Below are 24770 nucleotides of genomic sequence, written 5' to 3' on the forward strand. Positions count from 1 at the left end.
CTACAGCTCTCCCTCTAGTGGAGACTGGGGTAAAATGATCAGTACCTGATATTCTCCCATTAACTACACAGCATTTTGCATCTCTCAAAAAAATCAATTAAAACCTCTCCATGTTTATTAACAGAAGTGTCTAGATTGTTTCTGGGGGATACATTATCAATGTCTGGTATATAATCATTAGGATTGCCAATACGTCCATTATAACCCCCACAAATATACATCATATATATATAATATACATCATCTACATCAGACAAACTATATATCTGAGCCAATAGATGGCTAAAAGATTAGAAGATATTGTTCTAGATCTAAAAGAACCCTCAGGTGGCAAGTAACAAGTAAAAAACATAACAATTCATATAAAACCTATTCTTAAAACGCATTCCCAATATTCCCTTCACGGTTTTATCAATTACACCAACTTCATGATGATTCCCCCCCCCCCGACCCCCCGTCAGCTGGGTTATCTTTTTTCCTCCCCCCACGCAGCTCATCCCACTGGAAGGTATGCGTAGGAGTAGAGCTTTTTTATGCCCAGGACCAAGCCCCCACCACCCACCCCCAGAAACGTGCCTGCACAGCCAATTAAGGAATACCATTCTTACTTGAAGTGTGACGTGGATGTCTTCTTACCCCCCCCCCCCCCCCCTCTATGCATCCCCCCCCTATCTCCCCACCTCTTCTTTGTTTTCTTTTTTCTGATGCAATGAAGCTGAGGGCAGCGCCGAAATATGGCTGCAGCTGTGTAGTTCTAATTGTTGTCTCTATCCCCCGTTACTGCAATGAATGTCACTGAAACAAATTCCAATCAACTCTGTTGACATGGCAATAAAGTATTGAATCTTGAATCTTGAAAATTAAAAAATAGGCTCCTCCCACCAACTTTGGAACACAATTATAGGCAAGCAGCATGTACAAATCTGTACATGCTCATCACATGACTCCAGAGATGTGTGGTATTGAGTTTTTGACAAAATCTGTAGGAGTAGTAGCAAAAAGTGTTTTGAAGAAAATGCTAAGTGACAGAAAATGTAGTTAGGCACAAATGGTCTATAATATGTTTGAGTAATATCATGATCCAAAAAGTACATTTTGATTGTATGACATACTGTTCAACAGTTATAGGTCAAAACATAAAGCGGGCTGTTAAAGCATCACCATGAGGCCAACTTGAAACATTTGGGGTCAAGTTGTAGTATTAGTAGCTACTGGTAGTCTGCACAAGAAGGCACAGATTGTGCAGGGCCTTTGGCTGACAGTGATAGCAACCACAAGATTATGCACGTACTGGTAGTTCTTACACTGTCCTGTGTGGGTTCTATCTGAAAGGTTCTCTGAATTCCTTTCCCTCTGGGCTCAGAGACCATATGGTCTATCTATGCTAAAATGAGCAGCACAGTACCAGGTTATTGCTTTCCATTCTAAAAAATGAGGCACTTTCACATTACAAATGGAAAATAGGTTAGCTTTGTTCTTTCAAATAAAATGGATCTTGTTCCAACACACAATGAAATATCTCAGTTCTGATCAATACAGAGCGGCATTGCTTATTTTGTCCAGCACAGGACTTCCTCTTACCTTTCCAGGCACATGCAGGACTGCCTCTCTCTTTGATTAGCTGTTATCTGTAGTTCTACATGAATGGAGCTGCACACTATTTTCTGAAGCTTTTATAGGTAGTTAACATCTAACCCTTCACTGGTGGGGGTCACAAAGTGGAATTTCATATCTTTAAAAGAACATCTACTGAAGCCCTGCCTGGCCTTTTAAAAGATTACACTTTGTGATATTTGCTCTTATATGGTCTGGGGAAAACAAATGACACACACGAGGCAAGCTGAGCATGGCTATAAAATGAATCATAGGTCAACTTACTTGCTTCTCATTTCAAATAATTACATTGTCATACATTGTCTGCAGTTAAGACAAACGTAATCTCTTGCAACTGATACATGCAGCTGATTATGTTGCAAAACACATGACAAACAGCACTTTATCATCTTTATAAGTTTATTTATAACAGTCATTTATGGAAAATATATTTCCACGGTCAAGTGCAATAATTATAGACAGGTGGGACTCTGCTACACTGTCTTTCAAAACGAATCAGTATTATGTATCAAAATAAATAACCATAACTCTTACACTGATCTTCACTCAAGGTGAAATTAATATACACATGATTGCCTTCATTGGTCATTCTCACAGGCAGGGTACCTATATATTGAGCTGGGTTAAACAGCACATTGCACATTCCATAAAGCTTAAGCTACTACACCTACAGTAACTTCGCCAAAGAGGAGTATAGCTCTTCAAACATGCAGGCGGACAGTTAAGAGTCCAGTAAAAACACAAGATTGTTCCTTGACAGACATAGTGCAGGACATGGTAACATTTGACTACTCTATGAACTTTGGGATGTTTTGGAAGTATTGGATTTGACTTTACATTTAGATTACAAGCACCATACATTTCTTTAGGTTAAAAGATACAACGCAAAAGGTTTTACATTTACAACATTGTGCAAAGCAGAAGAATGTTTACATAATAAGCTGCTGTTGATCACCTTTACGGTTAGCTGGCCTGTGTCCAGATCGACAACCACACTTCTCCTGATTAGGTGATACAACAGTGACGATTGGACATCAGAACATCATACACATTAACAATGACTTTCATTGAAGCACAAAATTGGACATTGTTCTCTCGTATTTGGCGATAGATATAATGAATAAGCAACGCCACAGTGAAACACATGCGATTACGGCACATTCATTCACAATGTAATAAAACAAACAGAGGTAGATCGACAGAGCACAAAACAAACGACAGCTTTTGTTGCAAAAGCCAATTTCTACTTCTTAAAAATCAATGTATTGAGTTTCTTAAGATATCATTTTGGCTTGGTTGAGAGTTGGGATGACATGCAGTAAAGAGCCTCAGGTTGCATTTTAACCTGGGCCAGCTGCACAAAGGACCTTACTTAGCCTTACTTATGTGGTATGCACTTACTCAGTGGGATACTGGAGCACTCCAAAAAAGTCACATTTTTGGAATATCATCCAATGAAGTATAAATTAGCTTTAAGCAATACTCAAAAGTAGGACGGGACAGGAACACTCACAGCTGTAAATGATGTATTGCATACTGAAGTTGGGTTGAAAAACAAATCCTGGCATAGTTTTATGTTGCAGTAACAGTACATTTAGTCAGTGCTACTGTATGGCTTTGGCTTGCATCAGCTCCTTTTATCATGCTGTGTCCAGCAAAGTAAACTATATACTTTGAGAAGACCGTACCGTTACACAGTCATAACTCAGCCCCATCGACTCCACCACTGCAGTAGATGAGGCTCTTTTTTTTTCTTTTGGACATGAAATCCTACTGTACACAGTCTGATACATTTCAACTTCCAGAACTGTGTCAAATTATACAAATAAAAATGATGTAAATCATAAACCTTAAAATTTAAACAGTTGAATCCAAATACAAGAAGAAATGCCTTTCTTTTGTTTTGGTGACAAAAGACGAGATAGTTGAACATCTAGATTTATCTAGAAGTATTCTGCCACAAAACAGAAATGAATAACCCTGGATAAACTCTAGTGCAAGGCATTTAAAGCTAACATAATATTCAGTGGAATGCCATAGATGTGCATATACTGTAACTACCTGCATTTCAAGCGCCCCTCTCCTGCATTACAAGTTTGATAACAGGAGAGGGGCAGGCTGACCAGGGAAAAGAGAGACAAAGCAATAACAGCCTAAGTGGAACTTGCAGACCATAAGTTGCTGCTAGAGTTATCTGACGCTCTGGGACATGTGCAGTGGAGTTAGCATCTCCTCAAAAATGGCTCCTTTCACATTAGACCCTCTCAGGTTGGCTTCTTGTAAATCACATCCGGACAGGTCACAGTTCTAAGAGAAGGAAATTAGACACAATAACAATAAGCCAGGACTCCCAAGTACTTACAACAACAAGGCAATCCTGTAGGCAATCCTGCAATCCTGTAGGCAATCCTGCATACTAAGACACTGATAATGTATGCATACATTACAGTGATACATATCATTGTCTATGCCTGGACTGTGGAAGTTTTAAATATGGAAAAAAGAAGACGAAAGAAAACACGTGTCATGTATCCCATTAATGCATGCAAGCAACAAGGCTTGATTGTATTATCCTTGAGAGGCATTACCCCAGGTGAAGGAGTTCAAGTATCTCGGTGTCTTGTTCACGAGTGAGGGGAGGACGGAGAAGGAGATCAGCCGGAGAATCGGAGCGGCACGGGCGGTATTGCAATCGATGTACCGCATTGTTGTGACGAAAAGAGAGTTGAGCCAGAAGGCAAAGCTCTCCGTCTACCGAGCAATCTTCGTTCCTACTCTCACCTATGGTCATGAAGTGTGGGTCATGACCGAAAGAATAAGGTCGCGAATACAAGCGGCCGAAATGAGTTTTCTTCGACGGACAGACCAAGGCGCAGTTGGAGGAAACACATCGACTCACTGGCCTTGGAACGTCTCGGAATCCCCCAGGAGGAAGTCACTAATGTTGCTCTGGAGAGGGAAGTCTGGAGCACTCTGGTGGAGCTGTTGCCCCCGCGACCCGACTACGGATAAGCGGTTGAAGTTGAAGATGTTCCACTCCAGATTAGCACACAAATTTACAAATAACACTATATAAATACTATACTAATAATGCTGTGTACTGTACTACTCATACTGTACTACTGGTACTGTGCTGTAGTGTACTGTACTACTCATACTGTGCTGTGTGTGTAGTGAAAAGGGGAGGGGCCGAATATGTGATGGCATTTGCATCACAGTAAAATGTTGTGCAAATAACATAGTATTTAATTGTGTGGTTTCCTATGGCATGTATTAGTGTTTGAGATTTGTGCAAACAGAGTGGTTTGGAAGAAGAACGGACAGATAAATGGGCATACTCTTTGCACCCCTTTTCAATTAGGGTAGTAGGATATTACGCAATATCCAACTTTGCAAATGTATACAAAATAAATCATAAAGGAGAATGTGTAAATTATTAAAAAAATATCACATAATATAAGAAACAGGAGAAAATTGTGAAAATAGCTGAACTACAAGCTCACCACATCTCGCGTTGTGAGCTTGTAGATCGGCTATATTCACAATATTTATCTGTGGAACCACTAGAATAGAGGGAGAGAAAAAGAGAGAGCAAACAGGAGAGTGAAATTACATTATGAAGTGAGTTTTGTAACTTTAGTTTAGTGTAATTTGTTTTGACTCACAACTTGAGCATACTCTACTTATTTGGAAAAATTAGTGATGGGAAATGCATCAGTACAGGAGCTTCTGTGACTGTAGTTTGCTACGTGAGTCCATCTTGTATTTTGTGAATTACACTATAAAACAGCATAGTGGAATGTGACTAGACCCAGTTGTCGTTGCAACACGCCACACACTGATTATGCAATGCAGGCAAGCTACTGTATGTAAATGCACACAATAGAGGCATTAATGACAGCTCTTCACTTCATTATTGTATGATCTCTGTATTCAAGTATACAGAGAGTCACCATCCACTTTTTTCACTTGAAAATAAAGAATGTCACAAGAGCGTAATGCACACAGAAGTAGAGGCACTGCAGCCAGGAATTGAACCCTGAGTGGTGGGCAGCTCTTTCAACTTTACTTACTTCGAGATCAGTCCCTGCTAAAGTGGCACCTCGCAGGTTACAGTTCTTCAGTTTCGCATTTTTGAGAGTGGCCACACGCAGATTTATTCCAGTCATCTGGCTTCCCTCAAAGTCAACTCCTTTGAGATTAGCACCTAAATACAATCATATTTTAGTTCAAGACAAGGTTATGGGCCATTCCTTTTACGATTATTATGTGGATTAAGAAATATGATGGATTACCCTCCAAATTGGCCTTCAGTCCAGATGGATCATCAAAATTGCATCCTTTCAGAGAAGCCCCTTCTGCATTGGAACAGAGCATCTTCACCCCTTGTAAGTTAGCACCCTTCAATAGATACACCAGACACCATGAGTATTTACAGTACATTTCAGTAGTAAAATATTAGAACTGATTCATGCTTCCCACTCCCAGCCAAGTACCCCCCAAAAAATAGCATTGTTCTGTAGTTCATCATTTTGTCCACTCTCTGGGGGATGAATTCATGTGCAGTTTGCAAAATGTGGACCTTGGGTAATCAAAATATACAATACCTGGAAAATGTGTACTGTATATATAAATGTGCATCTCATCTGTTATAGTTTTTTACTAAATTTGAAACTAATCCCTTGTGCTTTTTGGGGTTGCTGGCTTTCTGCCAGAAAAATATGTATATATGTCATTGTGGTGAACAAGAGGACACTTTATCTCACATACATTTTATTGAACTGGGTCCACAACATCTTCAGAAAGCAAAAAAAAATAAAAACATTTCTGGTGACCCAAAACCACTGCTCTGACGTGGAATTGATGTATTGTCAATTTAACTGAACAGAAAGGTTCACAGAGAGGAAGATGAGATATGAAGAAAAATACTGTCAAACAGATGACTGCACTGCCCAGACAGAGGACGTAGTGGTTGTGATTTGTGAACAAGGATTTTGTTTTTAGGCTTACATCCAGGTTGGCTCCAGAGAGATCAGCCCGTTCCAGATTTGCGCAGCATAAATTGGCATGTGTCAGGTTGCAGCGGCTGAGGTTAGCCATCTTAAAGTTGATGTAACGTAGGTCAAGCCGAGAGAGGTCAGCCCCACTGAAATTAAGACCCTAAAGGGGAAATAAAGGTTAAATATTAACTTGCTGTGATTTGATCATTGAATTGTTTAAATATACCATGTATTCAGTGTTAAAGTACAAATTTGGTTGTACCTGACAGCGGAGCTCTGATTTGGTGGGCGTGGCAAGCAGAAAACGAACAAATTCTTTACGAGAGATTGGAGAGTGGTCCTCTGGTGGCTGGGAATTCTGTTTAAAAGCAGAAATAGTATGTAAGTATACTCTCAAAAGAGTACATTTATCAAGTATGCATAATGTGCAAAATAGCATATATTATATGCTATTTTCCAGGCTTCTGGTGACCTTTATTGCTACTTCCAACTGCTCAGCAAGCTGCTCAATTCCAAAGAAGCGAGCCTCCTCTAGGACACCTTAAAAGACAATTTGGATAATACAACTAATAAAATAAATTACAGTTCTTCATGCATGTGTACAGTAAGCTTATTATGGGTCCATTTGAGTTCAATTAGCACCCATTTTACAGTGAATTCCCAGATGATTTCTATGAATCTATTCAGAAGGATCATGTAAACGTTTTACATCTTGAAAAACGGTAAGACTTACCCCGTATATTGATGCCTTCATTGATTATAAGCTGACCATGTCTCAGGTAATTAAGAATAGGCTCAAAGTATTCAGGGCTGCGGTCGATCAGATATGCCCCGTGTCCATCCTGTCTGTTCCCCCACACATCTAAAGCAAACACAGAGGTTCACAACACCCAGTCTGACAGATGACTCCTATTAAGGACATAAGGCCTTAATAGGAGCCAATAGGAGATCAGTTTTGGTGATAAGGTGGCCACCGAAAACTACAACATGACATCACGCTGTGGTGATAAACGACTCACCTTATACCTATAACTGGAGTATGAATAGGCCTTTAAGGATCCCTGTGGATCTCTGACCTCATATGGCCAGTCTATGGCATCAGTATATATCTCAGTCATATCTATGACTCCAAATTTGGACACGGTTTCAGACCGATCTAACCGCCATTGACTTCCATTATAAAATTCAAGTTAAATATTTCAAATGGAGGCAATTCTTTTGCCCAGTGGCGATCAGATAGCACATGAAAATTGGCACTGATCTGTCCAGTACAGACTCAAAGACAGACAGACACACCCATCTCTAGACAAATAGCCTCCTACAGAGCCACACCGTAAAAATATGTTCCATACTGTTACTGTTAACTTACCCTTCTCTCGAAACATGTGTGCAAGCATACTCTCTGGCTCCTTACTGACCAAAGTGCTCCTTTGTGCAAGACAGAAATGATCCAAATTGATGACAATTAAACTATCACTTTGTTGATTTGAGATTTTGCAATCCGTTTACTAAGCATATATGCGAACACTGCACAGCACAATAATATATTCTGCACCTACCGGGTAGTGGTAAAGAGACGCCCACCAATATTGAGGGTTAACCAATCAGTTTGCGCTCCTGGTAGCTCAGATGGAACTTTGACTTCATTCTGAGGATCTGAAAAGCATACAAGTAGACAGTAAAGTAATAAGGCAGGACATTTCCAAGGAGTCTGGAAAAAGACACATTGGTAAATATACTCACCAATAAATGGATCATCTCCCTCTGAGACATACAGAACATCATCATCCCTACAACAGTAAAAGTATGCAGCAACTTGATTATCACACATTCAGGCAGAACATATTTTGGTGTACAAGATATAGGCTTACTTTATTGATCCCTTAACAGGGGTCAGCCACTGGGGCAGCACCCTGCAGGGACTAGCAGTCTAGCACCAATTTAGGCCAGTGCCACTGTGGGATTATGTCCATATATAGGCACATATTTTATTTTTACCTTTCCAAAGTACATGAAAAAGGCAGGACAGCAATATTACCTGATCAGCGCAATGTCATCTATGAGACCACCTTTCCCATTGTATAAATTGGTGGCTTTGATTCCCAACTTATTGCTTGCTACAGATAAGAGGTCGGCCAAGGTTCCATAAACTGCTACAACCTATAGAAATGAAAGGGGAGGAAGCGTCGGCATTATTTTCTTCTGTCTGAATCTGACGAACTTGAGATATTATATGGTAGGCTATACTATATAAATCGCATGATTTCTCATAGTTGGAGCGAAATCTATGTGATCTTTAACATAGCCTAACACCCTGGACCAGAGAAGAGAAGAACATTTACAGCTGAACTTGTAACCTGCTGCCTAACGGGTAACATGTAACATTGTAATAAACAATGTATACGAAAATAAACAATGAAACACCTTAAGCTAAGGCCAGTCATTCTGCGGCCCGGCCATGGCTCGTTGAGTTGACTAGGAAGCTATACGCACCTTGCCATCTTTAGATGTCCCGTTAACAAATAAGTTGACTCTTCTCATTATTTTGGACGCTTTGGCTTGAGGGTATAGCTTGTACAGTTGCAAAGAAAACGTAATGTTTGCTTTCTAACTCTGTCTGGCTTTGCTATTAGCTGGTTATAACAAGACAACACGAGACTCACACGCATAGGGCAGAGCAGTAAGCAGTGAGCACAGCGTCAAGTGCGTCACCAAGGAAAAATATAAAGGCAAGACTTCCGATTTCAAAATACAAGCAGCGTTGACGAATAAATATTGTTTCCTTCTGACACCTATCCCTTTATTTATTTTACTAGGAAAAATTAACAACAATGAGTCCCTTCTGTATTTTAAATATACAGTTTATTTTTACAGAGGTACTGTAAATCCCTCGTGGATTTGACGATTTGTTTAATCGTAGCCCCCCCCTGTATAACTTAACATAAAATGTTTGGTATGATGAGCAGACAATATTTTAGACATTTATTTTGAAGGCAAAGCCGACCCACTTCCGACTCCGAGATTCAGTTGTGTGGAGTGGAATTTGCGGAACCCGAGTACTTACTGCAGTGCAGAGACCACGGAGGGGATGCTCGATTAATGCGACGGGCTGGGGCCTGCGAGGATTTGCTTTGAATACCTTGAATATTTGAATGTCGCCTCGAACATTAAAATAAAATTCCGGCTAAAGTACATGCTGCCATGTCACCCGACCATTTTAAAGGGATTTCACGTGTTTAAACACATCTTCAATCTGATTCTACCGTGGTAGGCTACAGAAGTAATCGCGTGAATGTATCACTGTTAATTTTAGGATGTGATCAAGACTGTGGGTCCTTCTGGGGATGGGCGTAGTTCTTCGGATACGCCAGTTGGTGGTGCCAATGCACCAAATATTTACCATCCGTATGTAGCCGAAGAAGGAGAAACCCGGAAGCCGGGCGTCACAGTGTTGTTGTTTATTTGTTTGTGTCAGAACAAACGTTTAACACGAATTGTGTTCTGCTTACTTCTTTCTCTTGATGTCGTCTGCTTCGGAACAATGTTCTTGTTGCACCCATACAGTTACGTCGCCCAGTGTCTACCAGACTCTGGATGAAATGGACTTCGAAAGAGGTTAAAAAATGTACTACTACTGAGTTACTGTAACTCTCCCCAGAATGGATGATGTTACGTCGCAGCTAAAGTATTCAGTGAATAAATATATAGCCTTGGATCAAGAGTCAAGACTATATACAGTGTAGATGTATTTTATCGAGTCTGACTTTAACTTTCGTATCATAGATCTGCAAGTGTTCTGTGGTTCTATGGAAATGGAATACCTGCAAATGTAATGAATGTATGGAATATCAGCTATTCTATGTCCTCAGAGTTACACCATAAATTATTCTCAGTCAGCCAAACGCATTAAAGACAAGTATAAGTCAAAATGAGTTCTTATTATATTGGCCCATTAGAGTTGAAATTGGGAGGATGGAAACTTAGCCTACCATGCAGTCAAATTATGGCAATGTGGTTTTGGCTAATCCTTTTGGCTATGCGCCACTTTGTAAAGTACCTATTCAGTTCACTTCCCTATTCAGTTCTAAACATTAGCTACTTGTTAAAATTGTGAAAGTGACTGGTGGTAAACATTGGGATCCTTTACTTTAAAAACTTAATTGCCCTGAAAAAGGTTGGTTTGAGATCACATAAAGTACCAGAAAAATGATCAATTGGATGTTACAGATCGGGTAGCTCGCCAGACCTGTAAGCTTTGTTGATAAATTCCACCACTTCATCATCTATGGGCATGTATTTTAAAACCTCCGTTGTCAGTCCATCCTCCCCACAGCTCGGTAGTCATGGCCCTCATCCATGGTGACTGGTTTGTTGGGAATGGGAAGGTCATGTAGCTATACCCCTGTCATTATATACACTACAGGTATCTGGACTGCAGCAATGGATGGAGACCTGCAGAGAGTCAGGAACTTTGTCCAGAAGGGCGCAGACCCCAACTTGAGAGACTCGTCGAAATACACTGCCCTGGTGAGGGTGACAGAAATATGTTCGATTGTTAGCAGTGTTAATGGATGTAAATTTCTCTGATATTTCCTTGCATGTTTCATTTTAGCACTATGCGAGTCGCAGTGGCCAGCTTGCTGTATGCAAGTTCCTTCTGGAGAGCGGAGCGTGTGCCTCGCCCCAGACACCAGGTGGTGCAACGCCGCTCCATCGAGCTGCATACTGTGGTCATGTGGAAGTGGTTCAGCTCCTGTTAGACCATAGAGCAGACCCCCGGCTAAGTGATGATGACGGAGCATCAGCTTTACACAAGGTAAGCTACAAAGTCGCTACTGAAATAGAAAGAATGCTGCTACACAGCTTTTGGTGTGATACAATACTACACCAGTGCAAAAAACTACAACCAAAAACTAAAGAGAGAGAGAGAGAGAGAGTAGTTTGTTGTTTTTAACTTCTACCATTATGTGTGTTGTTTTCTTAAATGGGTGTGTAGGCTGCGGAACGTGGCCAGGAGGAGGTATGCAAGCTGCTGCTCCAGCACTGTCCCTCCCTCCACATTCAGGTGAACAAGAAGGACCAGCTTCCTTACCAGCTAGTCAAAGAGGGTCATCTGCAGGACCTGCTAAAACCATCAGAGTGAAACAAGGATGATCTGTTCATCTGTGCTGAACCAAGACTACTCATGGGAAACGCCACCAAGAGGTACCCTACCAGTGAGCAATAAACTACATGAAGTTCATAAACTCCAAACTGAAGGAAGAATTGAACATGGTGGACCCTATTGGAAACAAGTGTAATGCTTAATTGAGTCGTCCACTCACAGTTAACAGCCTTTGTATTGAGTTTGTGCTTGAAATGTACTGTAATTCTGCAAACTGTTAATACATTTTTCAATCAATCAAAAAAAAAAGGGGATAAGTTGTGGTCCAGGATTTGGTCATTCATCACATCAGAGTGTCATCTGTGCTGTAGTGTGGTGGAATAGGATGTTTTTAAACATTAATACTATAAGCCAAAGAGATGATCATGAAAACATACCAATCATTACTTCCATCAGTTCAGTTTAGTAATGAATCTATTGGTAGCACAATGAGCTATTGTGAATATACTTTCATGAGGGAGGGGGTGCTTGGACTGTACTTTTTCAAGGGTGTTGTGTGGACTGGACACTGAAGGTGAGCTACTTGTTGAGTAGAATGTCTGAATGCCCAGATAACTTATGTTGTCTTGCTTGGCAAACTCAGTCCTTACCACATAGTTTTGGAGAAGTTCACATTAACCTAATTTACATTGTGTAATGTAAGTCTTCAGTAAAACTGGGGGTTCTGTTACTATGTGTATTAACTTTTTCTTAACCTTACAAGGTGTGTGACAAATGGCAGGCTCCCAGACTTATGTCATTTGTTCTGCAGATAGTTTCATTGTGCAGTGCACATTGTTTGCTCTTCTGCTGTATTCCTTTTGTCCGAACTGGCATGAATGGATATTGAGGATTGTTCCTTCTCTCTCTCTCTCTCTCTCTCTCTCTCTCTCTCTCGTCTCATGCATGCACGCACGCACGCACACACACACACACACACACACGTCACACTCACACTCTGGGGCAGTTGAGAGAGCAAGTTGTGTGTAACCACACAATATCACCAACCTTGAATGCACCCAAACGTCAGCCAATGTACTGTCCATGTCAAACAGTAGGGGGTGCTGTTGTATCAACAACAGCTTTAACCTGTCTGCAGTCTTCACCTAGATTTATGGTAATAGTCTATGTTGATGTGCAGAAGCTCCTTGGATTGACCTCATTCAATCCTCCTATCACTGTTGGAACACTAAAGCGAGTGGTTGTTAAAATGAGGCAAAGGTTTAACATAACTGTCTTGATTGTAATGCATCATGCTAAAGCAAGACCTGAGTGCAAAACTAAATTAGCCTAGTAAGCCTACATACAGCACTGGAATGGGCACTCAGGAACATTGTCACTGTTAAGTAATACCAAATAAAGTAGTAGACACAAAATCTAGTTATATCAATCTTATTAAATGTGTTTCTTTTCTGCTTAAAATGTTATACAACTTTGTTTACACCGAACTTTCAGTATAATTTAATATACTTTGTCCCATGACCCTTCCACAAAAAATAAATAAATAAATTCAACTGAACATTTTCACTTTTTCATTTGAAAATATGTATTTTTTGTCCAAAGACTTAAATATAATCTTAGCTTAAACACTGGTGAGGCCAGGGTAAAGTGCCATTCACACTGAGCACTAGAACTAGAAAGATAACTATAACTATATCGTTCACCATTGTATTTCTTTTATAGTTGGTGTGACCTCTGCCATCCACTTGATTTAAGTTAGAACCATTTTTAAAACTATTTTTATAGTTATTACAGTGCTCAGGGTGAATGCCCCCCCCCCTTTGGCATTCTTAGCCTGTATTGTTTTTATTGAACAGCAGAGGCTGAGACATATTAAAAATGACTAACCATTTTACTGGACATGCCTGCTAAAGTGACAACTTTACAAATGGCCAGTGAGAGAAGTGCCATCTGTTAGTACCTACTGTTTTAGGCAAAACACAGTCACTGTTTCTCAACTGGCAATCATGTTTGGCTCTGCCATTTAGGACAGTGACATGAATCTGATATCATTAAAGGTATTGTGGAAGCATCCATCTCAGTATTTGCAAACTGCTGTTTCACTTTCAGATCATTAATGAAGTTATGAGTGACTATATATTATTTTTCTTCTTTTTCTGATGTATATGATGGATGATTTGTTACGTGCATTTAAAAGCAGATGCCAACATCGATGGGGAAAAAGTGGTTCGTGGAAGTATTTCTTTCAAACAGATTGAGTATCAAACATTATCATATGTGTGCATGCATACTTACAGAGAAATCTATTTTCAGTCATCCCTACCCAGCTATACCAAGCCATGGTGCACTGCTTCTGTGTCTGCAGACTCACTGTAAATATGGAGTCGCGACAGAAACCACACACTGAAGTCTAAGGAACTTTCATTGGGTCGGCTGGTGGGTGGTGTTTCCATTGCAGTCCTTCTAACCACATCCAGTGCCGTGACTGGAGGGGTGCCAGGCCACATCTGGAGCTCATTGCAGCTGACGCCACACTGCACAAGGAGATGGGGTGGGGGGTGGATGTCAGCTTAGAAAACCAGGCCAAGAGAGCTGTTTACCCTCAGTGACAAGTATCCACACAGCAACGGGGGACTGTCAGTTGAGTCACCCAACTTGAATGCCTCATGTCAGTGATTTTAATTTACCCTGCCTTTTCCTCATTGATTAATGTGAGGATATTGGCATGGTGATATCACTATTCATTTCTGGTGGCATTATAACAAAGTATGTGTTATTTGAATTAGTTAATCCTTTTCAAATGGCACACAGACTGTTATACCCAGTCGTGGCAGGCATTGATTGTTCTACTGCCAGATTCCATGAAGGATAATCAAAGTTGATGTCTTGGATTTGCCAGCAGTCAGCAAGCTAATGAAAACCCTATGTGTCATCGGGGAAAAGTGGAGGAATGTTAAAAGGCCTCATTCTTTTTTGATATATTTTCATGGGCTGGTTTGAATTTGAGAGCTGCATGCCCCTTTATGTGGAAAACACTCTCAACTGGCCTGTGTTGGGCAAAAAGTTGCAGTTTTCTATAAAAGAAAAGGAAAAATACGACCTCCCTTTCGATTCTTGGCTTTTTGTTTAAACACCCATGTATACTTACGCAGTCTATTGTTAATCATTAATGCATATGCTTGAGTGAGTGATCTGGAGGATGTTTCATGCAAAATGTCTCTGAAGATCGCATGTGATCTCATGCCTGGTTTTCAAACGCAAGTAATGTGAGGACTTAGGGAGGACTCCACAAGATGAGGAATTTGGATTATAGCTCTGTTTAGTGAGATTTATTTGGAAAGCAATGAAACTTCCTGGCTGTAGAACCCACTTCCTCCATAATGAGCCCATGTTAAACCAGGACTGGGTGTTATTCCCTTCCAAAATAGAAGTGCCACTCTGGTGTGTAGGATTTGATGTTGGTGTTAGAAGGCTTTTTCGTCTGTTGGGTTTTAAAACGGTCCAAACTGTTTCTTGGGGAAATCCTTTCCTGTACAAAAACATCTCAAATAAGTTTAAATTCTGTTTAAATTTCAAAATTCCAATCAGTTGCAGAAAAGTGTGACTGGTAGCTTTTACCATTTTGTCTCAGTATATTTCATAATTATAATTCACCATTACACTCAATGTGATGTTAGAAATATAATACAGCCATTAGCTATTTGTCCATTTTATTATGCTATATGTTTCAATCAATTTATGCCCTAGCTCCGGCCCTGTCCCTTCCTGTTTGGCATGCAGACACCCCCCTCACCTCGTTTTTCTCGATTGAACTGGTTTCTCGATTTTATTGTAACATATATATGTACTGTATATGTAATTCTGGACAGAGCGATAGCAATCGAACATTGATGCTAGCCTACAGCACCCCCCCATGTTTTTGAGCTATCCTGAAATAATCAGGTAAATGGTGGGCAGATGGATATATTTTCAAATATATAAATAAATGGGCACATGCTAAAAGAGTGGTGCTCCAGACACACTGGCATGAAGCACCGCCCTGTATGATCTCATCTGCAATGCACTGAGGGGCTGGCATGCAGGATAGGTGGCAGTGGTGGGGGTTGGGAAGTTTGGGACTGCCATAATCAAATCTACGGGAGCTGCTCCTCAGAGATCCTACATAATCCAATTTAGGTCCACTCCCACTTCAAAGCAGCATGTTGTCTGATGATTGAAGTGATGTTGTAGATCTTACGCTCCCACTTTCCAGGTCAGCGGGTGATGGGAGGCATGCGTGCACAGGGCTTCTGCTTGTCTCTCCCAGGCAATCAGCACCATGACTGGCAGAGATGTCAGGCTTACCTCTTCATCATACCCAAAACAAGCAGTACCGTGTGATAGATATTCTTCAAGTCTTTGGAAACCGTTTTTCCTGTATCTTTTTCTCTTATATTTTGATCCAACAGGAAACGGACCAATCCTGCCACCTGGACTTGGCAATAGGATTAAATGGATATTTTGTGTTTCTGTAGCTACATGTAGGACCAAACCTCCCTCCCTCTTTTAAAAGTTAAAAATAAATATTGAGCTTGGGGCGCCCGCTGGCCTAGCGGTCCAGACGCATTATACCACATATATATGTGCATGCCTGACAGCGTGTCGCGGGTTCGAGTCCCGATACCCGGGAACCTTTGCTGCGTGTCATTCCCTATCTCTCTCTCCAGTCTCCACTATATCCTATCAATAAAGGCAGAGAAGCCCCAAAAATATCTTTAAAGAAAATAAATGGTGAGCTACCCCATGTCCCCTCCAAAAATGAATAATTCAGCAAGAGAAAAGTACTGCTTGTGTGATTATTTTATATATTCAAATTGGCTAATGGGAGGGTGGTCCGGCCTTGTTACTATGACTCAGACATAACCATAAGACATAACCATAAACAAACCTGATACTCCCATATATAGCCACGTTCAGACATAACCATAAACAAACTTGATACTCCATGATACTATATGGAGATCCGGTTGTCTATATGGAGATCCGACCGCTATGCCCATGACTGAGAAATATTGTCGGTGGTGCGACGTAGGTCTGAGGGCCGCAAACTCTAGTATTTCTGAAATTCAATAAACTAAGTGATAAAAAAAAAATCCAACGAGATGTTACTTTTATAAATAGACTATGTACAGTATTTGCATTTGGTCATGGATGGTTTCGTTATACTCTATTTACATTTCTAAATGTAGCCCCAATTCAGTTACTGCACTGAACTTCGATATTAGAACCTTCCCTGTCTTTTCAATATAGCGATATACTCTATTGTTGTTGTTTTGTTCTTTTCTTGTGTCATAGGATCGTAGTTTGTTTTTATTGATTATGGAGATGTAATATTTTCAAAAGCATGGTGAGACAAACAACCTCTAACAACGCATCAGTTAGAACTAGAGGACAGTTAATGAATCTTCCTGATCTAGTTCCATGTAAGAATATGATAAATATAAATGATGTATTACTTATCCACATCCACATCATTCTTAGAGACAGGGCAACAGATGCTGGAAATTCAAATAAAGTGGAAAAACAGGCTAACAATTGTATAACTTGGCAAATAAATAAACATGTTAAATTTAGGAAATCAATGTTAGAACAGCTATATCCGCCTGCCCAAAGATTCAGAAATTAGGTTGTGTGATGTCAGGAGTGGAAGAAGTCCACCCTGGTAACCTCGCCCAAGCTCTGCATAAACAATACAAGGATACTTATAATAGCAATAACATTTAATTTCACTGAGATAGGTTTCCAGAGCATTGTAAATAATCTGGTTTTGAACATTTACACAATTTATAGGCCAATATTATACCAAACACAATCAATACAGTATTTCTTCTTTTCTTTTTCTTTTTTAAAGCAACTGATATTGTTTTCTAGATCTGGACTAATTTGTATATATCTGAAGTTGTCCATTATACTGTTGCTCTACCTTTAAGCCTATATTAAACTTCATCACTCATAACTGATGAAATAACTGATTATTATTATACTGCTACTAGTGTCACCTTGAATATAATATATTCAACATATTATGTTGAGCACACTATCATGACGTGCAACAAGGTTCAAACTATAAAAGTGTGCTCCTTGGAGCCCAGATCTCCACCAGGCCTGCTCGCCTACCCTGGGCTGTGTCGAAGAAGAAGCTGCAGGGGATATTGAGTTTGTACAACAGACGGTGAAACACTTCATGAAAGCGGTTTTGGAGGTGTGCTCTCTCATGTGATTCCTATTTGGGTATGATTAGATGTTGCATTCATGATATATGCCGTTTTTTTTCTTTTGAAAGAAATCGAAATGCAGGAAAGGTATGGAGTATCAAACCCCTGTTTGATGGCCATTGTCACATGACTCCTGAGACAGGTTGTACCAAATTCGGTGGAAATTCTAATATGGGGTGATGGGCAGGTATACTTAACCCCTGCGCCACCCAAGCTCTATTTTAGCATTTCAACAGAGCTCCCCTAATTACGTCAACGAGTTTATGGAAGTGGCGACAAGCTACATACATAGCAACGGTGGTGGATGATGTTATACCCAAGATAAAGTTGTCGTCTTTTTTTGCAGGAAGTAATGATAGTCTGTAGGAACCTTTATCTATGAACAGATGTTTGCACGCTAGTGTTGTGCAACTTCTTATTTGAAAGACGGCATTTTATTAATTGTTTAACTAATATTTGAGCCACTTCAACTGAACTATCTTGTCCACTCTAGTCTAGATAGCACTTGTTAGGGCTTCTTTTGACCCATCAACGAGAAATAGAGTGTGTGTGTGTGCGTGCGTGTGTGTGTGTGTGTGTGTGTGTGTGTGTGTGTGTGTGTGTGTGTGTGTGTGTGTGTGTGTGTGTGTGTGTGTGTGTGTGTGTGTGTGTGTGTGTGTGTGTGTGTGTGTGTGTGTGTGTGTGTGTGTGTGTGTGTGTGTTGGTGACCCTGCGTGTTCTTTTTTAGTCCTGGTTGTGCTAATCTGTTCATGGGATATTCTGAATATCAACCCTTGGCTTATGGTATTCTGAAATTTCTGAATCTTCTCATGTAGACTAATGATTGGTGGAAAAGTAATATAGACAACATGTAAATGTTAAATATAGACATACCCATTAAATAAATTGCACTCTTAGTCTTGACACAAGGCGTCAAGAGGCCAGCATAGTCCAGTATATAGAAATAGAAAAAGCCTGCACACTGACAAAATTGTTGAGGCTCTTTTAGATTATTTATTTTCAGCTGCAATATTGGTGAGTTTAACATGGTTTAATACAGTCAGATATGACTTTTCTGTTTGGATGTATGGGCTGTCAATGGGAAATTGCAGCTAGTTACCACCTTGCTGGCAAGATGGCCGCGGTGTGCATATGGTCAATGGGAATGAGGCAAATGGGAGGAACAGAGTGCCACCAATAAGCTCATGAATACATGTATACAGTTTATTGTAATAGCCTATATAGTATATACAATGTTGTACAGCTTGCAAGTTCACACCCTACCTTTCTTTTTGTACCACTTTGAAGGATTCTGAACAGAGTCTTGGAAATGTGTTTTGGGTAGTCATTAGAAAACTACTATATTCTATTTCTATCTTTAGATCCTATCTGTAAAATATTGTTCTCTGATTCTCCTCTCTTTTCTCACTACAGAGCTAGGAATGTTTGTGGCTTTCTTGTATATGCTGATGTTGAAACCTCCATCCAATCTGTGTCTGTCTAGAGGCGTTTGGACAGGAGGTTCTTTGTTGCAACTGTACTGCATAGAACAAATGCTTTCACCCGTCATATCACTTCTCTCATACCTTATCAGCTTCTCCCATGTTGGCTGCAATATACAGTATAAGAAAGACTAACAGGCCTGTAAGACATGCCTCAACATGAAAAGTGTCTATTGGTAGACACTTCCATGAAGCCAGTCATCCTGTCTCTCTCAACACTCTTTTTTTGTTATTCAACAGATCCATTTAGAGGGGGTGATGTTAATTACTTGCATCTGAATGTAAATGGTTTTCTACATGACGACAATGCATCCAGACGGTCTTAATGAAGGGTTGTCTCAGTCTTGCTTTTTGTAACCTTTCTCTCATCAGGGCCTCCTTGTATTTATATTTAAGTTTATACTTGTACACCTGTACAATATCTTGTATATTGCAATATATTGCATATGTATATCTCCATTTGTATTAATGAGCTGATTGGTGGCTATGATGGTACAGTACACTGGGTGGCTTATTTAAAGCCAACATGGACAACATGGGAACTTGGGAAGTAGTGCTGATATGCTCTGAGGACCAAATTGTCACATTCACTACGTGTTGCTATTGTCTACTTTACTATATAAATAAATCATCTAAAAGATCCTCAACATTTTTGTCAGTGTGCAAGCTTTTCGTATTTATACTGGACTATAATGCTCTCACCTGGCTCAGTCTTTAGCCTTGTGTCAAATGTGCGCTTCTAGATTATTGGGTGTCTATATTTAACATTTACATGCTGTCTATATTACAAGCTCCTGTCTCTACCAGTCATTTTAAAAGATGCAGTTTACAGTATCATCAAGAGCTGCCACTGAACCTCTAAGGCTTTTTCATCACTATAGTCATTTGAAAGATTGGTTGCAGTTGGCATCTGTTAATTCCAACGTCATTGTGAATTCAAGTGCATCAGCCACATCCAGACAGGGTTTTTTGAAGACATTTATGTGGTAAAGTTGTCAAAAGCGATGTTTTTGTGCACTGGGATATGGGGGTTGAATTCTCTGATGATAACAAAACCAAATCCACTTGATGGTGAGTGAGCCACTAACATCGGCTGGCCTGTGATGTATGTTACTCACGGGACTTTAATATACTTTATTAGTCTGCATATCCCAGATCCCACACACAAACTACTAAATCCACACATGCTACTGATGCTAAAGCCAGAAAGTCAGAAAAAAGAACTTTGATGCTGAATACATTATGCACAAGGACATGTTCAAGGTTACCTGTTCTGATGTTGACATAAATGTGTTGGAAAATGCAGTACAGTGAAATATGTTTCTGACACCATAGTAGTGTAAGGACAGGACACATTCGTTCTTTCGTTCAACTACATAATATTGTCAGAAATGATAGGCAGTAAATAGACAAATTACATGTGTAGTCAATTATGCTGGATGTTAGGACTTGTTGAGCAAACCTTTCCCCCCCTGTTTCACCTTTAGAATCCACATGCAGGGAGATATGCACTACAATCCCCCTTCCCCTCTAATCATTCATGAGGCAATGTGGTTAGAATACAATAGAATGACAACAAAATAGCTGCATCTAGTCTGTTATTAATCATTCACTGGTAAAACAATGGAGCTGACTGGCTTTCTTTCCTGCCACGTCCACTGATAGTTGCTTCAAACTGTCACCGTGCAACATTGACAACAACAGAAACAACGGACCCTCTCATTCAGTGTAAATGACAGGGGGACACAGCGGCACGCTACACGTGTAATTGAACAAGATGATTACGCTGATGAACCGAGACTCATCGAGGCATACCGGCCCTCTATCAGCAGGTGCCCAGAACACACTAGCCCATTCATATGCGCATTCCTGTCTCTCCACTCTGAGCTCAGCAGGTTCCTCCAGGCCTCACAGGACTGGGGTCTGACGCACACAAAAGGGTCTTCAATCTGCCTCAGACAACAGCCAGCATAAAGGCCCGGAAAGCCACAACAGCGTTATGTCAAAGACTAGGGTGGGGGTAGTGATTGGAGCTGGGAGGCCTTGTGTATAGCCGTTAGTAGCAATGCTGATGGATGGATAAGGACGGGGGTTCAGTCATTGTAGTTTAGTGGAAGTTTTTTTTCTTCTTCTTTTTCCTGAATAAAGAAGGATATTTGTACTTGTCCACTAACAATGGAATGCAAACAGTGAGGGAAGGGACAATAAAACTCCACTTTTGGCTGTGAAGAAGCTGCTAGGGAAATGATCATGCAAAGCATGCCTGGGTCCTATATTGTTCCATCTCAGCATTGCATGACTCGCTGTTTGTCCCATGCTGATGTGTGGGTTTGTGTTCCTTCAGTTTGCTTTTGCATAAGGTAGCCCAGGCTTTAACAATGTCCGGCACATTTCCTTACATTGAAAGGAAGAGGAGTGATAAGAAATGCCCCACCTCAACTTAAAACTTTTGCTTTTGTCTCCTGTCCTATAGTGAAGGTTCAACTGATGTGGAAGAATAACCCTGTCACGAATCATGTAAATTTGTCCCTTTTGAACAAACTGTTCAAATAAATGTAATGCTTATTTCATTGTAGATTAAACATTTAGAAAAAGTAGCAGATCTACAAGCTCACAACATGCCATAATTGGGTAGTAGATCCTAACACCGCCGGTCAATTGCGTATCGCTGTTTAAGTGGTTAAAACATGTTCAACACATGTTCATTTATTGTGCCTGCATGGTAAATCTCCTTTTGGTGAAAAGTGAATCCCTAAGGAATTAGCCTGTATGCTTCTTGAATGACCATGGCATGTGGACATCACAGAGATTGATTAATGATTACTGTCTCTGCCAGCCAGGCTGAAGGCCATGGCCATAGACTATGTTTTTGCCTCTGTCTGTCCGTGCGTGTGTGCGTGCGCTAATCTCTGGCACCGTTGGACTGATCGGCATGAAACTTTGCACGCACACTCCTTGAAATGTTCACATCGCCCTGGTATAGTGCCACCAGAAGGCTGATTCTTGCAAAACCATCCTACAGATTTTGTCCAAACATCACGCTAATGGGTAGACAGTATCTCTATAGTCATGTGATCAAGACAGATCTGTCTGAGTTTTCATATCCTGATTTGCTAAGATTGGCTTCTAAAGTTTTCAGGAGGGGCCCGTTTTGTACAAAATGCCTCAAATCATGAACCTAGCGTATGATTGCTGTGAAACTTTGCACGCACCGCAATTTGGCCAAGGAATAAATGCCACTCCCGGTATACATTTAGAAATTTGACCTGTGTTCTGAGAGGAGCACACTTTTCTAGTTTACTGTATATTCTACTATATAGAAGAAGGGGGTGGGGGGGATCAATCAAGTTTTCACATTCATTTATTCTCATTAATTGTACATACATTTCTTAGTTTTGTTTTATTTCACACTTGCTTTGGCAATGAAAATATTTTTCCCAATCAAAGCCCCTTTGCTCAGTCTAGTTTCTTTTCTTCTTACCTCATCATTCTCATGTGCAAGCAAATGCACATGTGTCCCTTCTGTGTTGTTATAAATAGTCAAACTGAGACTATCGTTAAACATAGCAAGGCATACTCATTTTAATGTGGTGATAATGTCTCTAACTTTAAATATATCTGTGATCACATTGGAATGGAAGTTTACAGCATTTTAAGCACACGCTTTTTCAATTGGACTCAATACATCAATCATGTCCCCTCATCAGAAGACTTTAAAAATAAATCAAAGAAGAAGAAATATTATGAGCACATGTTATGAATAGCAGAATGTCTTTCATGTCCCTGTCACATAATTTAATAAATTTCCATATGGATTACTTCATATAGCTCCAGCAGCCTCTTTGTTGAGGAAACCAAAATAACTGGTAACACAAAACTCATCTATAAAATATGTGGTTTGACTGCATCAAAGATTACTGTATGTACTGATCCAGGTTTTGTTATGAAATGGTAAGATGTGGTATTCACTTTTAGCTGCCTATAGCAAAGACTCGTTTATTTTTGGTATACCTTCATCAAATTCACTGACTCTTACAATCTATTCTACAACTAAGTCAACATTTCTTTCATTCTGTTAACCGAAACAAATTCAGCAGGTAACCTTGTCTCAGTACCAGGGCTAGAAAAACTTGACACCTGTGCTTGCAGGCATGATATTAATCTAATCTGGATGTGGCAAAATCATCCTGTAAACTTGTAAAGACAAGCCAAGATCCAGTCTTGTTTTTATATTATGGCTAATATTATTGGGGCAGGAGAGCCATTGGGTCAATTCATCAGAAAATTATGTTCCATTTGCCTTGAGGTTAAACGCAATGCAACAGCTGTGAGATTGTTTGCTCTCTATAAAAGTGAATAATGGCCTGTTTGCCTGACATGGCTCTTTCCCTGCTCTTCTTAACTGCACTGTTTCCCAACACAGGTAAAGATGAGTTCATGGTGGAGCCAAGGTTGTAGTGGCTCTTGGTCCTCTCCTCTCTAGGCAGGGTACCCATTTTAGTTTATTTGTTTTTACTTGGGGGGGGGGGGTATTCATGATTAAACCAATAAGTAGCCACAAGAGGTGTGGGGTTACCGTGTATTTTATAATGGCTAAGAGGCGTGGTGAGATACGACGGGCAGCGGAGTGTTTTGACCTCGCTTCTCCTGGGAGATGCTAGCATGGCTACTTAGCTACATTACGAGGGTGGTCAGCTATTCACGGGGGAATAGGAGGCGCTTGCCGTCTTTACAAGCCTGCCCGGAGCCACTCAGTCCTATGAGTGCGGGCGGTACTTAGAAGCCTGCATGGCCAGGGTTTGTAACTTGTAAGGAAATCAAGCGCTTCCCTTCCCCAGTTCAGCTACAAATATGCTGGATCACTGTAATGTACCTGTGATTGATATAAACTGATTTATGGTGTAGATTATCGTGACATTTAGTGCGCGGTCTAATAAGAACCCAGCCAATCAGAATCAAGTATCGGGACTAACTGTTTTAGAATGCTGGTTTTATGTGACTAACTTGCGCTTTCTGCCAACTAAATAGTACCCACGTTTTCTTTCTCAATGTATGAGACTAATGAGAGTGGCAAATGCCAGAATTGCAGAATTGAGAGGGACCAACATTATGTTCCTAATAGTGTCAAATCTCTTGCACCTATTTGCATCTTTCCCATCGGCTTACTTTCCCATGCATGCTGGCATCCAACTAGGCCACAGTTGCAGAGGTGTCGCCTGGGCCAGGGGCTATTGCCACTTAATGTACTAATGTTGCTACAGTACCACTGTGGGGGTTCTTGCTGATGTGAGGAGGACGGTGTGCGTGGGCCTGCTGC

The 24770-nt window shown here is 40.4% G+C and overlaps 2 protein-coding genes and 1 long non-coding RNA gene across 7 annotated transcripts; 1 reads left to right on the forward strand and 2 right to left on the reverse strand.

Annotated features, from left to right (window-relative positions):
- Positions 1-2001: 2001 nt before the first annotated feature.
- kctd9a (potassium channel tetramerization domain containing 9a) lies at positions 2002-10957 on the reverse strand. Of its 5 annotated transcripts, XM_079516527.1 has the most exons (13): positions 10814-10957; positions 10124-10218; positions 8653-8774; positions 8358-8404; positions 8174-8270; positions 7984-8042; positions 7348-7476; positions 7087-7154; positions 6877-6972; positions 6625-6774; positions 5910-6015; positions 5688-5821; positions 2002-3921 (listed from the first exon to the last, which is right to left on the reverse strand). In XM_079516527.1, the coding sequence occupies exons 2-13, from the start codon at positions 10172-10174 to the stop codon at positions 3805-3807; spliced, it is 1176 nt and encodes a 391-aa protein (XP_079372653.1). In that variant the 5' UTR covers positions 10175-10218; positions 10814-10957; the 3' UTR covers positions 2002-3804. The 5 variants fall into 5 exon arrangements, with proteins under 5 accessions (XP_079372653.1, XP_079372651.1, XP_079372654.1 ...); XM_079516525.1 differs by having other exon boundaries at positions 8174-8404; XM_079516528.1 differs by lacking the exons at positions 10124-10218; positions 10814-10957 and adding an exon at positions 9108-9287.
- ankrd39 (ankyrin repeat domain 39) lies at positions 10057-11969 on the forward strand. The gene is made up of 4 exons (XM_079516531.1): positions 10057-10229; positions 11038-11141; positions 11227-11430; positions 11611-11969. The coding sequence occupies exons 1-4, from the start codon at positions 10136-10138 to the stop codon at positions 11755-11757; spliced, it is 549 nt and encodes a 182-aa protein (XP_079372657.1). The 5' UTR covers positions 10057-10135; the 3' UTR covers positions 11758-11969.
- A 137-nt stretch (positions 11970-12106) lies between these two features.
- On the reverse strand, positions 12107-13710 carry LOC306934070. The gene is made up of 2 exons (XR_013791285.1): positions 12678-13710; positions 12107-12637 (listed from the first exon to the last, which is right to left on the reverse strand). It is a non-coding gene; the product is annotated as an uncharacterized lncRNA (long non-coding RNA).
- Positions 13711-24770: the final 11060 nt, after the last annotated feature.

The sequence above is a fragment of the Electrona antarctica genome, assembly GCF_951216825.1.
Source record: "Electrona antarctica genome assembly, chromosome: 12".
Lineage (NCBI taxonomy): Eukaryota > Metazoa > Chordata > Actinopteri > Myctophiformes > Myctophidae > Electrona > Electrona antarctica.

What these genes read in the sequence shown, in the direction of transcription:
- ankrd39 (XM_079516531.1), top strand. Translation starts at nt 10,136, where the DNA reads ATGTCGTCTGCTTCGGAACAATGTTCTTGTTGCACCCATACAGTTACG. An exon ending in TGAAATGGACTTCGAAAGAG is followed by an intron (nt 10,230 to 11,037) that starts GTTAAAAAATGT and finishes TATACACTACAG; the next exon opens with GTATCTGGACTGCAGCAATG. An exon ending in CGTCGAAATACACTGCCCTG is followed by an intron (nt 11,142 to 11,226) that starts GTGAGGGTGACA and finishes GTTTCATTTTAG; the next exon opens with CACTATGCGAGTCGCAGTGG.
- kctd9a (XM_079516525.1), bottom strand. Translation starts at nt 10,174, where the DNA reads ATGGGTGCAACAAGAACATTGTTCCGAAGCAGACGACATCAAGAGAAA. An exon ending in GACGACATCAAGAGAAAGAA is followed by an intron (nt 8,775 to 10,123) that starts GTAAGCAGAACA and finishes TCATTTCTATAG; the next exon opens with GTTGTAGCAGTTTATGGAAC. An exon ending in TGAAGGCATCAATATACGGG is followed by an intron (nt 7,155 to 7,347) that starts GTAAGTCTTACC and finishes TTGTCTTTTAAG; the next exon opens with GTGTCCTAGAGGAGGCTCGC.